We start from the raw sequence: 15,911 nt of genomic DNA, 5'->3' as shown, positions 1-15,911 counted from the left end.
CTACAAGCTGGTCAACAAGCCTTCAAACAGAGAAGGCTTGTCAAACCCCAGTGCTGAGGCCCTGTAAATTCAGTACAAAGTTTATGGCCTGTTAATAGCAATGGCAAGGCTGTATTATAAGGTTATATGCTCACAGGGGTTCATGCTCTTATCTTCCATGTGCTGGTTGCACGTGTGAGTTACCAATCTATTACCTATTTCAAATAGAACGTTCCCTCTTATTTTCCTTTTCTGCTTTGCTTGCCGAGTCATTAAAAATCCTTTCCTTACCAAAACTAGTAAAATCTGTTTAAGGTCACATTATTCTCTTAAGAATTTGCAGAGTGATGTAGCTTCCATAATGAGCAAAGTGAATGTCAGGGACCGGGGTGGGTGTGGAGCATATTGGCTGGCTAGAAAACCAGGAGAGGATACAGTAGAATAGACAGAGTATTTGTTGGTGTATGAGGAAACTTTCCAACAGAATTAACAGTATTAGAAATCAGAGGTAAAGATGTGGTGTGAACAAAGTAGTATGAAAGGAAACTCAATTACAGTTTCTTTTTCACCTTTCCATTTGATTGTGTTATGATTACAGGGAAAAATTAACCCTGTAATTTCCAGTTGTGTCAGCTATTGTCTTGCTCTCAGATCCTGATAGAGATATGCTGTTATAAATGGCTTCGCTATGACAGGCTAAACCAAGAAAATCTACTGTTTCATATACTTGTGACTGATAGGAAGCATAAAAAGGTAATCTAGGTATAATCCTCAAAATGAGGGCATATTTTGCCTCAGCTTTTACTAAGTAAAAAAGGCAGTTAAGCACATGAAGGCAGAGGCTGGATGCCAGATACGCAAAAAGAGTGAACCATGTTAAAGGTGGAAGCAGAACTCCAGGACGTTCTCCTTAATGGACCTAGTGTGTTTTAAGACTACAACGTCTGCAGTACTGCAGTATTATTAGTTCAGCATATTTTTGAGGTATTGTTGTTTTTATAGATGGGAAAGTACATCTATAAAAGTCTAGAAATTTAAACAAAGGTATATAATCAGTCAACACCAGAAAAAAGAACAGATCTTGCATCTTTGAGGTCTGTGTTTTAATTTTAGCTAAGGCATGTTCTGCAAACAAAATATTGTGGAAAGTAAAAATCAGAAAAATAAAAAAGAGAAGCTAAGAGGGTATTTTTTACATAGATTTATTGGAACACATATATGATTTCTAAAACTACTGTAGAGGTTTCTTAAGCTTCTTGTTCTTCAGCAATAAAAGCAGCAAAATACATCAATCCTGTTGCTGAACTGTCCTAATTTTTTTTTTTTTTTCTAATAGTCTTATATCCTAAATCTAGCACGCTAAAATGTTCCAACAGTATTGGCAAAGTTCCTGACTATCAGGCAATTGCTGCTTCTGAACTTTCAGGACAGCTTTGTATTAATTAATTCAAGGATGGAGGTGATAGCACAAGCTGAGACACGTATTAAGTCTGGAATAGATGGCACTTTCAATCACTTTAAAAATCTAAGATTCTGTAATAATAACGAATTTTAACTGTCTGGAAGACTTCAGCTGCAAGTTTAAATGATAACTCTAACGGAGTTCAAGGCTTTTAAATCCTTTTAAAGATTAAGGTATAGGCTTTAGATGGAGTACTTTGGGCAAGAAATTCTTTGTTTCCACTTTCTAATCATGACTGACAGTTCAACCCTGGAGTGTTAAAGGTGTCTTTCTATGTGTTTTTTCTTTGTGTTTGATATTTTTATGTTCTAAAATGCTTTGATTTGATGAGATCCAACTAAAAGCCCAAAATCAATTATTGCAAGATAGGATGGTGGATAACAGTGATAGAGTGACAAGGATAGATTAGGAGAGAAGATGCAGTGATTGCAGATAGCCAGTAAAGGAACTCAATTTGCTGCTGACTGATTTAAAATTGGGGCCAACAATGCTGATGTTTATATTTGGGACCAAGTAAAAGGAAGGATATGTTCAAACAAGCTATAGATATTGTGAGTAAAGTTGGAGAGTCTTAAGAAGCATTGTTGTGGGGTAGAAAGCAGTGAGACTGGGCAACACGGGGTAAATGGTAACCCCCAAGACTTGAGTCTGAAATGAAGGAGAGAAAGAAGATGCTGTCAGCAGCCAATGGAGAAGAGAAAAGAAATGCAGCAACATAGAATTTTTTGAATTTCCAGTATATGTAAGAATTTTTCATGTGGTCTGCAGATTATTGTATGCACTTAGAAAGGTAACTTCCTGGCTGTCACTTAATGTTTCAGTCATATTTTTATTGTTATCATCTCTAAAGATAATTAACACTTCTTTCATCTTCATTTTCCTGTACTTTAGTAAGGAGGTATTAGCTTGGTAAATATGACTTCTTGACAAAAGTAACTTTTTTTTTATTACCTTCTTTTTGTTTAATACTTTTGCCATAATTTTCAATAGTCTTTTGCAATTGTTAGTTTAAATCGGTTACCTAGGTAACATTTCATGGCTGCTGATTCCAAGCATTTTCTGTTTTTCAGTTATTTGTGTCCCGCCTTAAGCTGTTCTTTAGCGTAAAATGTCTATTTTCATCATGGCTTTGTAGTGGGGAAAGTCTTCTTGCATTATTTTTGCATCTGTTGAACATTTTGCTTCATTACATTAATCAGCTAATAATAACATGTTCAGAAAAATTGAGTGTTATTGCCACAAGAAGTGGTTCAGCGATCTACTCCTTCGAGATTTCTTTCAATAAAGTTATTCTCTCTTTTCTGCCTGTCAGAACTTTGGCTTATAGTTACTGTGATTATTTTGAAAAAATCCTTACCTATTTTTTCTTTTCCTTTTCCAGCTAGATAGATGAATATTTGTTTGTAATATTCTATTCTAAGTATCAATCTACTACACTACTATGCTAATAAAACAGATCTGCAAGCATTTTCTAAACATCATAGAATGACTTAGAGGCAGATAATGCCATTTAATTTTTGCATTACGTTATAAACCTATTTTCTTGAAGTCAAGTTGCATTATTTGTAAGTAGTTACAAACTATTTTCTGAGCAGTAGTACCAGCAATGCTAAAGATCAGCCTTTAGTATTATAGAGGTGATTGAAAATGTGGAGAGTTGGTTATGGAATTAACAGCAGAGAGCTGATGGTGTGATAACAGTTAAATAACTTGTTTTCACAATAGAACCAGTCTACTAGCCCTTGAATTTCTTATCCAGTTTTAATGTAGTCCTAACTTGGAATATTTAGAATTTGAACTATAATAATTTATCCTGTTTTTCAGCTTCAGCATTTTCTTTAACTAGGCAACATTAAAACACAAATAAAAAGCTAACAAGCAAGCACCCGTCTCTTCAAGAAATGTGATATGCTTTTCCATATTTTGATAAACTTTGTCATGCATACAATTTAAGGCATAAGTCTGTTAAACTTTATTAATTGCTATTATTTGCTAACACCAAATTTTTTAAAGCAAATAGTTTATATAGACTATGTGCATTTTCTCCCGAATGTTGTTATGAAGTACACAGATTTTTATTCTTTCCAAATTGCTTCCTAGAGTAGTAGATTAATATCACAAATGCAGTTTTATGAATTCAGCACAGGATAAAACAGAGTAATGTTTTCTGAGGGACTAAGTTCTGATCTCAGTGGAAATGAGTAGAAGTAGGTGTCAAAAGAAAGTGAGGCTTCAACCAATAATCTACTCTGGCTTCTTTGCTATCTTAAATGAAAATGCAGGAAAGATGAACAGTAGACGTGTAAAACGACAACTGTATTGGAATAACTTCTCCTACAAGTACTTTTTGTCATTCAATAGCCATTACTGATGTAAGTGAATGGAAAATATCAGAATATTTTTCAGACTTCAGGTTTAAAGCTTTTGTCAGGGAAGAAGCTTTGTTATTTTGCATAGTAAGTGCATCCTAAAATTCCAACCTTAAAAAACAGTGGTGATGGAAATAAATAGAAATACAGTGAGTGAAGTACATGAAGCACATGAAATGACTTTTAGAATTACAAGGATAAGCATTATCTAGGAAACTATGACACTGAAACTTCAGATCAGCGCTCAGTGCCTTTGCTGTCTTGGAAGGTTAGGGAACGAGCTGTGCTAGAACTGCTGGGAGTAGAATGCTATGCTTGGCTGGGCACAGGGCAAGAAAAGAGGGAGGAAGCAGTCAGTAACTGTTCCTGCCTTTGTGCCGCATGGAGTCAATTGATTTGCCACCAGGGAAGCTCCAGTTCTACCTTTTCTATGGAATCTGCTACGTGTTTAACTTAATAAAACAGAAGGGAAATTAAGAAAACTGGAGGTTATCTAATGAGATGTAATGCAAGATTAATTTAATATATTTGTAGGTTAGAATGCGGTCGGCCTTGTCTATTCTACTGTATCTTGACAAGTTTCTCCTTCCTGTTGTACCAAAGAAAACAAACCCTCATATTCTTTATAGTACAAAGCACGCAGAACACCTCCGTGCAGGATTACAGGCATTTAATTTGAAGGACTATGGGCATTTATTTTAATCAGGGCTGAGCTGTGGTCAGTAATAAGTATGTGAAGTTTTCAGTAACTAAGTTGTCTTTCCTTAAATATGTTTACCCTTTGAGAAAGGGCTGCATCCCTTCTCTGCTTTTAGTCCATGAGCTAAACCCTTCCATCTTTTCCAGTACTCAGATTCTCTCTTTTTTTCTTTTTCTACGCTGCCATAAAATGCTTTAGGGTATGGAGAAGGAGAGATTCCTCTTCTGAAAGCAGACATGAGGAGTCTATTCAGGGATACAGCTCCTTCTGTTTTCCTTGCAATCAGGGAGATGGAGCCTTGTTAAAAATATGATTCTCTGAAATGTATGCCATGGAGTCATCAAAAGATACAGATTGAATGCTTTTCAGACTTTACTACTGTCAAGGCCCTGAGGGCACCCCCAGCCCTCCCTGCCCCTGCCCAGCCCCTCATGGCTCCCTGACCTGCTTGCTGCCCAGGACCCCATGTCAGCCCCCCAGGACTGCCAGCCCGTGCCCCAGCGACACTACAGCAGGGCTGGTCTCCAGCTCCCCACAGCCCTGCCCTGCCTGGCCATGGGACCTGCCAAGCCAGGCGCACATGTAGACCCTCATCCCAGCCTGTTCTAGCCCCCAGCGAGGTGCCCAATGGCCACAGCTGAGGCTGCCCTGGTGCCCCCCTGGCTGCTCTGCTTCTGGGTGGGGGATGGGATGGGCCTTGGATGGCCTCTACTCTGCACCTTTGGCTTCTGCCTCCCTGGCCCAGAGAGAGCAGCTGGCCCTTGCTGTGCCCTGGCAACTATCTCTGTCTTTAGTTTCCCTTTCAAGTTTGGACGAACTATAGTTTTGCTGGCCTTTCTGGATTTGTTTTCTCCTCCTGAATTGAGGGTTCTTACGTACAAGACACAGAGCATCTGATTATAGCACAGCACCTCATGGGCTGAAGGAGCCAGACAAAACACTGCTGTGTTCATATGTGAGAGTTCTTTGACTTCTTCTTTCTGTAAAACATGATGGGAAACTTCTGACAAGCTTGTAGACTGGAGGGAAAGAAAGATTATTCCTGCATTGGAAACACTGTGTCTGTTTGACTCCTTGCATTTCTGAATTTAGAATCCAGTTTATTCTAGATTTTTCTGGTTTGAAATGCAGGATTGTTTTCACCCATCTGTGACAACAGAAAAGCATCTTGTTTTCCCTCTTCTGTGTCAAAGGTGGGTTCATGCTTGGTAGCAGAAGAGATAGGCACCCTGTTTTGATGACTTTAGGAAATGAAGAAAAAATAGTAGGTTCTCTTTGTTTACTTCTTGGTGTTCTTCTCTTGAATCTTTGAAAATAAAATTGTACATTTTGTAGGGCTAGAATGCCATAGGTTGGTGAAAGTAAGCTTTACTTCAAATGCTTGGTATTATTGTATTTATGTAGAGCACATTTATTAAGAAAACTTAGCTTATAGTTCCATCTTTTCTTCCAGATTGTTTCTTGGTTATACTGAATGTAACTTCAAAAGGAGAATGTTTTCTTAGTCTGTCTTTACAGTTTTTACACAGAGTCAAAGGGAGACTGTGCATAGGCTTGGAAGAAAAACAAATGAAGATTTCTAAATAGACAGAAATCATATGTGGATTAGAAATTCTCATGCCTGAGCTGGGGAAAATACTCAAATGTATGTTTGATTACCTTGTAATCATTTTATTCAGGCACCAGCTTGTAGTGCTGTCTTTTTGGTCTATGGTCTGAGTCAATAGGCTGCTCTTAGGTTCTTATTTTTTATAAAGGCTTTTCTACGTGGAATATTTGCTTTAAGCTACTGAGTTTTTTATATCGTGTTGGAAGAAGGTAGGTCCACTAGAGTTTCAAATTTTTGTCCTTTATACTCTTTCTCTTCACAAAATTATTACCTTGCTAGCTGAAGAAAACCTTTGTAAGTTGCTGATCCATCGGTCGTCAAGTAGAAGCTGTTTGAGGGTGGAGCTATTTGTACTTGTACTCAGTCATGCATCATTTTGCTTTGTTAGAGCTCCTGATTTAGGAGTTAAATGTCAGCTACTTTATATGGTCCTATGTTTTAGACAATAGATTTCAGCCAATATTGCGTTTTAATAACATCAAAAGAGGAAGAAAACTCAATAAGCAATTTTTAATTAAATTCATAAACTGTTAATGACAGCCAGGCTTATTTCTGTGTGTAAAGAATGAAATAGAGAAGAATTTAAACTAATGAGAGAGGTGTTTAACAATAATCAATAAATCCTTAAGCCGCTAATTTTCAGAAGCTGGCAAATTATGTCAATGGAAAGACTACTGTATATTTGACCGATTTCTCACAGTCTTTACTTAAGCAAATGCTCTGTTGGCACAGGCAGAATAGTGGGATACCCAGTCTCTAATACTTCAAGGGGATCCATAAGCATTTAGATCTTGTGGATCCTCATTCAGTGTCATCACAGCTGCTTTTGTATTCTGACAAGGGGCATTCATGCAACTGCTTTTTTCTATACCTGCAGGAGGAACTAACTAGAGGATCAAGGACCTTTCTGCAAAATTTGAAGACAGAGTGGCTGTTGTGTTCTGTTCTTTGGAAAATACATTTGATTTTTCACAGTGTTGCATTGCATCTTGAGCTTTATGTAATGAGGAAGTTGAATTGGCTCGTTTGTAGAAATGCTGCGATATATGCTCTAGTGTAGAACTTTAACTTGGCAATAAAAAATAACTGAGATAGTTAAGATAATAGATATGCCTATACATCTCTCTTGCTGCACTAAAGTCAGTCCAGATGAGGCAAAAAAGTTTTCTTCCTTTTTCAGCCCATGTGGCTAATTAACGTGATGTCTTTTCCTGAACTCTCTTCATTAATGTTTGCGAAGCACAGTAACTGCAGTTATATAAAAGTTTCTGATAGTCAGAATGAATTTTTTACTTTGATTTGAAGGTTCCTAGTAGGAATCCACATGGGACTAGCTCTTCCTAGTTGACTATTTTAGGCTTCTTGTCTTCCACTGACTTTTTTTTTATTGCTAGAATTTTCTGTTCTCAGAAATGACACAAAAAAGAATTGTAAAGTACTTACCCAAAATAATTTTTTATAGCCCTCATAAATGTGAATGGAACAGATGTAACTTTAAATCCCATATCTATAGTTGACCATGTTTTAGGAACACACTTAACTAAGTCATAATTTTTTCAGATATTTCAATAATCTGGATTTTTATTCTTCATTTTGTTTCTTAATACTGAAGAGGAAAATATACAAGAATTTTATTAGATTAAAAAAATTTGCTCATTTTCTTGCTATAATCTAAATGTGTAGCATTTTCCCCATTCAATGAAATACAGTATTGCCTTATCTAGAAGCAGACATATACTTAGGTGAAACAGCTAACGCAAATAATATTTCTACATAGTCTCGCATCAGAGAGCAGGTGACTAACTAAATGGCTGCTCTGTTTCCTTCATCCTGCTGCTATAGAAATAGTACCTGTTCCCTTGATTAATCTGCTGGAGAGTGTTGAAATTCTGGAGTAGATGGTTCATTGTGAAAATTGCCTCATAAGAATCAATTAAAAAAAGATTTAAAGAGGTTTTTTCCTCTAATGTGCCACTGGGGCAATAAGCATCTAATCTTGTTGAGGACGAGAATATAGTTAGTCAAAAAAATAAAGTAATGTGGGGGCTGAAAGTGTGGTCTAGTGAAAAACTGATATAATGTAGTTTATAGAAGAAATATTAATGTATAGGAGTATTTGTTATTCTCAGAGATCACTGGAAATTCTAATAGCATTGACAATAAGTAAAAAAATCAGACTTTACTGACAAAGTATCAAAAGAGAATTAAGTTGATACAACTTTATCCTCTTAGTTTTCTAAGTTTTGGTCCTAAAAAGATACACTGGTAATAAAATTCACCCATGAACAAGATGTGTTATCTAGACTGATAATGTTTTTTATAAAACGGCCAAAGTTTTTGAAATATTTCACAGAAACAGTTATGCCAAAAACCTGGGCTCCTTATTCTATATTGTTCAATTACTGTCACATTTTATTAGATGGACAGTACTTATTTAATTTTTTACTAATCTGACCTGCTCAAAAGTGTCATGTTACTATTTTTGTTGATTTCTTATCTTACTCAGAAAGGATAACCAAGTCTTCCATTGGTTCTCTATACAACCACAGCTGGAGTTATCTGGCAAATTTCAGTTAGAATTGCCGCGATCTCATGAGAGATCTCACAGCATCACCGTACACTATCCTACTGCAAATTTTTGCTTCGTAACCAATAAGTTGCAGGCTTGCTGGTTTTTCAGGTTACATTACAACGCTTTGCTTATAAAGCTCTGCTTGAGGGAAGTACTTATGCGCAGAGAAGCAGGGAAATTGTATGCTGGATTTGCCACTAGCTTGCTAGTCTTGAATCAGCAAATGTTTGTGCTTACAATGTGCGTTTGAGATTTTTGTACATGTGGAACGTATACTTATGCAACAGTCATTGGTATGACTATTGCTCATCTGGAGAGGTTTGTGTACTGTTACCAACTCAACTGTGATTTCCTGATGCACGTTGTGGGCTAACATTGTGAGTGGGAGATTTTATTACTTGCAGTAGTTTTAGAGGATGGATGATGGTGAACATTGAAAGCATACTGTTAATTACATGCAACTCTTGATTTCCCTTTTTGCCTACAAGCTACAGACATTTTTTCTAGATCTTTTTTCCACTGATATGCCTGCCATGTACACACTTTTGAGACAGATTGGTGTCCCCTATGGTATGTTTGTTTCTGAATAAAAGTAGTGCAAATAAAACTGATGTTCTAAATAGAACTGGTTATGTAATGCTTTTTTTTTTCATTCCTCTTCCAGATAAACAAAAAAGGTATACCATTTAAGATACACTTTTGCTTTATTTTGATTTTTTTTGTTTGTTTGTCTGTTAGGACAGTGCAAAAATAATGTAGTCTTTGATATCCTAAGTACTCTGTGCTACGAAAAAATGTTACATCATTTGAGACTTGTTTGCTCATGTCCTTGTAAATGGATGTGAAATTTTCAATATTTGATAGGCTAGAATAGTTGACTAGAGAAAGCTTTTCTTCCTTATTGCTAATGTATTTGAATACGAAGTACCTCCTAGAGATTGTTGAGTTCCTAGTAAGTTCAAAAAACAAGTAGTACCGTTGTTCCATAACATAAAGTCTTGGGATTTAAAAGCATCTTGTACCGATTTTCTTGCTCTCTCACATGACCCTGCAGATCTAAAAGACATTGACTTTATGTATATACAACACTTCTAAGTAATGTACAGGTCAATATGAAGATAAATAAAAATATACTTTGTCTATTCTTTGAGTGGTTTACAGCTGCGAATTCTTGATATGATGAAAACATGTAAAGAAGGAAGCTTGATTGTAGAGTGATGGGATGAGGTTACCCGTAGTTATGTGCGACTCGTCCAAGCTGCTTAGAGAGGGCGACAGTGACAATCAGCAACAGCAAAATAGATCAGATTTTTTCGCTTGTGAATTAGGCAAATTTTTTCCTGTAAGGTGAGAGGATTTGGAATGATAGTTGCTTTCTAGGCATTATGTAGAGGAGGATCTTTTTCAAATGTTACTGCACTGAATGACTCTCAGTTATGTAAGGGATCCAAATAAAATATCTTGAATGAAAAAAGCACCTTTTAATGGGATGACATGCTAATAGGGTGGTTTGCTGCTTACATCTACTCCCAAGTATTTGTGTTTTTCAGTATGACTTGATATTTAATTCAGGAGAGAAATTAACTGCAGTTGTAAAAGTTTAATTAGTATATTATAGACAACTTTATTATAATAACATTATATTATAAGTTATTAAGCATGAAGTTTTAAAATACTTAATTTAATTAGTTTGATTTAGGAAGTACAGAATCTTATTTGTTAAAATCTGTAGCCAGATCTTTCCTGCCTGTGGGAAGCCGCTTACATCATTAAGTCTCTTTATTATTTGATTAGCCTTCTGAAAAGTTCATGTTTTTGATAGAGGCGTTTCTACCTCTCTCTTTTCAGTGAATTACACAGAATTGCTGAGGACTAAAGCTTTGACATGTCTTGCAGTTGCCATTTAAATTTGTTTCTATAAATCAAATATTTAAGATGCAGTAATACTTGCTACCTTTTGTAAAGCAATTTGGCATCTGCAATAAAAATAAATACATAGTTGTTAGTTGGATGATGACCATGTCTTCATAAACAGTTGCAAAACTGTATCTAGGAGTATTTGGGATGGTATTTTACATAGTAAATTGAAAGATTTTAAAAGATTTTTTTCAAAGACAAAAAAACCACATGATTTTCCAGTCAGTGAATTTTACTTGCTTTTTCTACTATGCTTCATCTTAATGAAATGAACACCTGTTTCTGCTGAACTGTGGGAAAAAAAGGTGGTTTTAATTTTTAGCTTAGGTTTGTTAGTAGAGCGTGACAGTGGTCTTCAAAAATTATTTTTTTTTTTGTGCACTGACAAGGTTCATATTCATTTTATCTGTGGGCCTAATCCAGTTGCTAAAAGTTAGGTTGAAAATATTTGTATAATAAGAATTAGTTCACACTTTTTTGTTCATCATCTTCATATCTCTAAACTATACAGGCAAAATTTTAACTGAATATCTGGTTATTTTTTCTTTTTTATTTTCAATATTAGGCCACTGACATCTGTGATCCAAATCCAGTCATGATGCTTATTCTGTGTGTCTACCTGTATGAAAGTCTCCCTCACTACTTACCCAAGAACACTATAGAATTTGCAGGTGCTCTCCATGCAACTGTTGTTAAACAGGTAGTTATACCATTGAATTTAGATTTGTAGCAGTACGAGGTTAAAGCACTGTATGTATGTATGTGTTTATATTATGTATATACTACAACAAAGAATGAATGGGTTTCATGTCATTTGGCTACTAAATATAGAAGATGGAAGCACACATCTTCTTTTTTTTTTTTTGTCTTCATACTTGGGATCCTGACTTCTGCTACTGTTTTTTCCCTATGCTTCCAATCACAGAAAAAAGTCTATAAATCTGCCAAATCTGAGATCAATGATAGAGAGGAATAAGAGATTAACAGACATAGAAGTGCAGTGTATGCTGCTAAAAGAGTGCTCAGAAAAATTGGGGTTGAATAGTCTGTGGCTTCACTCCTTAGGAAGAAAAATGATCTACCTAGTTACTTGAAGTACTTATTTATTTTGTGATATCCTTAGTTTGTATTTTGAAACTTAGCTGCAGAACACACCTTTTGTATTATAAAAAATTAATATAATAGTCTGATTTTGTTGTTGTTGTTGTGACAGGTGCGACTGAAAAACCCAAGCAGTAAAACTTTGTCGTACAATGCTATTCTTGTAGGAAGAGATGCTGATGATTTCTCATTACCTCAAGGAAACACAGTCACCATTTTCCCTAAGTAAGTAATGATTTTTTTAGTGTTATTAGTAAGTCTAGCATTATGGAAATATAAACCTACTAATTTAATAGTGCTGGAACACTAGAAGTGAATTCAACTATGAACAGGGCAAAATTAGTAGGTGTAAATATCAGGCTTTTTCTCCTCAATCTAGAACAAGTTCAGAGTAATTTATCAGTGGGACACTCGTAGTTTAGCTCAATAGAGTTTAAGAGCAGAGTACAGGCCCTCAGATCATTACGGTAGTCATCTGTGCCCAATAAATATTTTTGTCCAAATGTATTGAAAGCTTTAATTTTCAGTTTGGGTCTGCTGTTCTTATAGTTATTGATTTTTTTGCCCATCGGAAGTTGAAATATCTCCTCTGAACTTGATTTAAATTTTTACATCAGTGCGTTGTGGAAGCGTGAGCAGGTAAAAATTCTAAGATTTCAGTTTTTGTTTATTAATTGAAGTATGGCTGCGAATTTAGGAGACCAAGACACAAAGATTTGCTAACTGTTAGACTGCTGCTTTTTACCCCTGTCCTCCCTCCCCACCAAGATGGAGACTGTTGCAGCTACGATGTAATTATTTCTCTATCTTACATGTCTGATTTTGGAGAGCTTTAATTTTGGGAAAACAGTAGGTTGTTAACATTTTTGGTAGCAGAAATACTCATGGTATATCGCCATCTTTTCCTTTGTGTTCACTAAGTACATTTTGCTTTTTTTGTGCAATGTGGCTTTATGAGTAGATACAGGTATTTGATTAAACCCTGTTTAATTAGTGAAGACAAGAGGGATGTCACAGTGACTCTGGCTGTCAGTTAAGAGTCTTTAAGTTTAGACTGTAAATCTATTTAAGATCTTTGCAGATACAACGGATTAGAGATTTTAAAAAGGAAAAAAAAGGTCAACAGTTGTATGAAAATAACGTGTGATGAAGAGGAATTTCAAATATAGGTTGTCAAATTCAAGAAGACTCAACATAAATACAGTGGCCTTCAAGGGTGATCAATATTTCAGTATTAAATGATATGCCTATTGTAAATATACGCAAAAGGGAAAAGTAATGCTATGTTTCAGCGAGCTGTGAGGCTGATTTGATTCCATTTTCTTTGCAATTACTTCAAATAAGAATTAACATTAAAATGTAATCCTTGAAAATACCGCGTGTTTCTCTGAAAGGTCAATACTGTGCCTGTTTTTCATTTCACCTTTAAACACGCCCCCCGCCCCCCCCCCCCCCCCCCCAAGACACAAGTAAATGTGTACAACTTTGTCATTGAGTTGCTTGGTATTGTATATAGCAACAAACATTTGAAAAAATGCTTAGAGATAAAAGCTTGTGGAAATGCCAGCCATCCACTGGTGACCTCTGCAGAGTTTATCATAATGTAACCTTACTTTTAATCCTGGTCACTAAATGAAAAATAGGTTCTTTGTAATTAGTGGCTTTCTTAATATTCTGATGGACGTATTTGAGAACTCCAAGCATGGTGGGATGCGTGGGAGTCTTGTAGGTGCTTTATATTATATCATAATATCATAGGTACATTTGGAAGTGATAATAACATGAATAATAAACCAACACCTCTGTTTAATTGATTAAGTCTAGGCTTATTGCTATTACTGCTGATTGATATTCAGTAGTATAAGGTTAAGAATAATGGTAGAGGATTTGTAGGAGAGAACATTCTGCTTTCTTTGGAAAGAATGCCTTCAGAGAAACTCAGAAATGAGGTAGGCTTGTAAAAGACTTCTGGATTAAAAAAAAAAGAAATATATTTATGGCCCACACAAAAATTGAGGGAGAATTTTCAATGTATTCAGTAAGAAATTCGATATGAGTGTATTAGTAAAACTTAATTGAGTAATTTTTTTGAAAGGAATGTTAACATCACTGACTGTAACCTGTTTAGAATTAAAAGATGTTAAAATAGCTAGAAAGAGGCACTTCACATTAGTTATTTATTCTACTTTTAGAAGTAAATAATCCATAAACATGGGATTGGAGGCAGATGAATCAATGTGTTAAAAATCGCTAAAAACTAGGAAAGCCTACTTGCTATATCAGACAACAGGAGTTCTAATTTGGAAACAGGAGTTATACTGTATAATGGTTCTGAAAGGGTTCAGACAACTTAAGGTCAGATATCTCTGCACCCTTGTTCCCCTGAATTGAAAATGTTCCTTACGAATTTATGAATATTGTATATAAATATGGATATGCTTTCACCACTAGTTCGTCTTTCAGTGCAAACTAGCTTGATAATGGACAGCTTTTTTCCCCCTGAAGCAACAGGTACTTTAGTTAAACTAATAAGCAAGAAGCAGTTAAAAATAGCAGCTGTTGCCTTCTGAAAGCCTGCTGCAGGGCTCCAGACAAATTGTAAAGCTTGCTTTGACAAAGTTGCAGGGTAAAAGGTCAAGGGAAATATTAGCAGATCAGAGAACGTTCACTCGTGAGAGTTCAGGCAATTACGGCTGAAAAGATGAACCATGGCCTTGATGGGGAGACTGAAGAAACTGAAACTTGTCAGTCTTCTCACTGGAGAGCTGGAAGACTTTAAGTAAGAGATGTCATGCATAGAGACTTGTCTCTAATTATTTGCCAAATATATATATTCCTATATTTAGAAGTAGCTATGATTTGATTTAAGATGACTGTGGGTCATTGTAATAACTAATGAGGAATAAGTGTGACTGTTGGACCTGCTGGGTGACCATGCTTGGCACAGAGGATTCTGGAGATGACGGTCCATCTGCGAAAATTGTGTTTACTTTACAGGAGAGATGAACTGCAGGAAACTGATAAGCTAAGCAGAGCAGGGAAAACGGCAAAGGGTAATCAAGAGGAGTTACTTAAACATATTAGGACGCAGCATTAGATAGAGTTGCCAATGGTTTTAAACTAATAGTAAGTGACAGAAATATGCAATATGCCTGAAGCGGGCCTACAGAAAAGATGAGGAGGGACTTCTTACAAGGGCTTGCAGTGATAGGACGAGGGGTAATGGTTGGAAGCTGGGAGAGGGCAGGGTGTTGAGACACTGGAACAGGTTGCCTAAGGAAGTTGTGGCTGCCCCCTCCCTGGCAGTGTTCAAGGCCAGGTTGGATGGAACTTCGAGCAACCTGGTCTAGTGGAAGATGCCCCTGCCATGGCAGGGGGATTGGAACTAGATAGTCTTTGAGGTCCCTTCCAACCCAAACAGTTCTATGATTCTGTGTCTGTCTGTATTTTCAAAGAAGCATGATAATGTATACTGTGGTCCACTACTAACTGGAGAAACTCACAAATTGCTGTGGTGGGCTAAACTTGACTGGCTGTCAGACACTGGCCCAGCTGTGCTCTTACTCCCTCTCCTCAAGAGGACAAGGGAGAAAAATTTGCTAAAAAGATTTGTGGGTTGAGGTAGGCAGAGAGACTGCTTACCAGTGACCACCACAGGCAAAACAGGCTTGACTTAGGGGAAATTGTTTTAAATTATTTTTAATGAAAATAGACTTTTGTAGTGAGAAACAAAGACAAAAATTAAAACATCACCTCATCTCTTCCTCACCCTCTTCTCCCCAATTCAACTTCATCCCTTTGTTCCTGAGTCCTCTACCTTCTTCCTCTGCCACCCTGAATGGCACAGGGTGTAATGGGGAGGAGGTGACTGTAGTCATTTTGTAGCAGTTCCTCTCTGCTTCTTCTTCCTCCTCATGCTTTTCTTCTGCTCCATGAGTCCTTCCACGGGCTGCAGTCCTTCAGGAAAAATTTGCTCCAGCATGGCCTGTCCATGGATCACAGTTCCTCCGGGAAATATCCAACTGCTCTGTCATGGGGCCCTCCATGGAATTCAGTGTACATATCTGCTCCAGTGTGGTCCTCTCTACATGCTGCAGGGAAATACCTGGTCTGGCAGCTGTAGCACCTCCTCTCCCTCTGCTTTTCTGACCATGATGTTCCCACTGCTGTTTCTTACTCCTTTTCCTTACTACTCTGCATTT

The 15,911-nt window shown here is 36.6% G+C and overlaps 1 protein-coding gene across 1 annotated transcript in view; it reads left to right on the top strand.

Annotated features, from left to right (window-relative positions):
- The window catches only part of CFAP47 (cilia and flagella associated protein 47), a 345,415-nt gene that overhangs the window by 111,712 nt on the left and 217,792 nt on the right, over positions 1-15,911 (top strand). Inside the window, exons 36-37 of the mRNA XM_086482089.1 lie at positions 11,174-11,308; positions 11,822-11,934. Coding sequence (XP_086338215.1) covers positions 11,174-11,308; positions 11,822-11,934 — 248 coding nt within the window. The remainder of the gene's footprint in view (positions 1-11,173; positions 11,309-11,821; positions 11,935-15,911) is intronic.

This window comes from Leptosomus discolor, chromosome 1 (assembly GCF_034619465.1).
Source record: "Leptosomus discolor isolate bLepDis1 chromosome 1, bLepDis1.hap2, whole genome shotgun sequence".
Classification (NCBI taxonomy): Eukaryota; Metazoa; Chordata; class Aves; order Leptosomiformes; family Leptosomidae; genus Leptosomus; species Leptosomus discolor.
The sequence above is the reverse complement of the archived record's forward strand: the minus strand, read 5'-3'. Positions and strand labels throughout refer to the sequence as shown.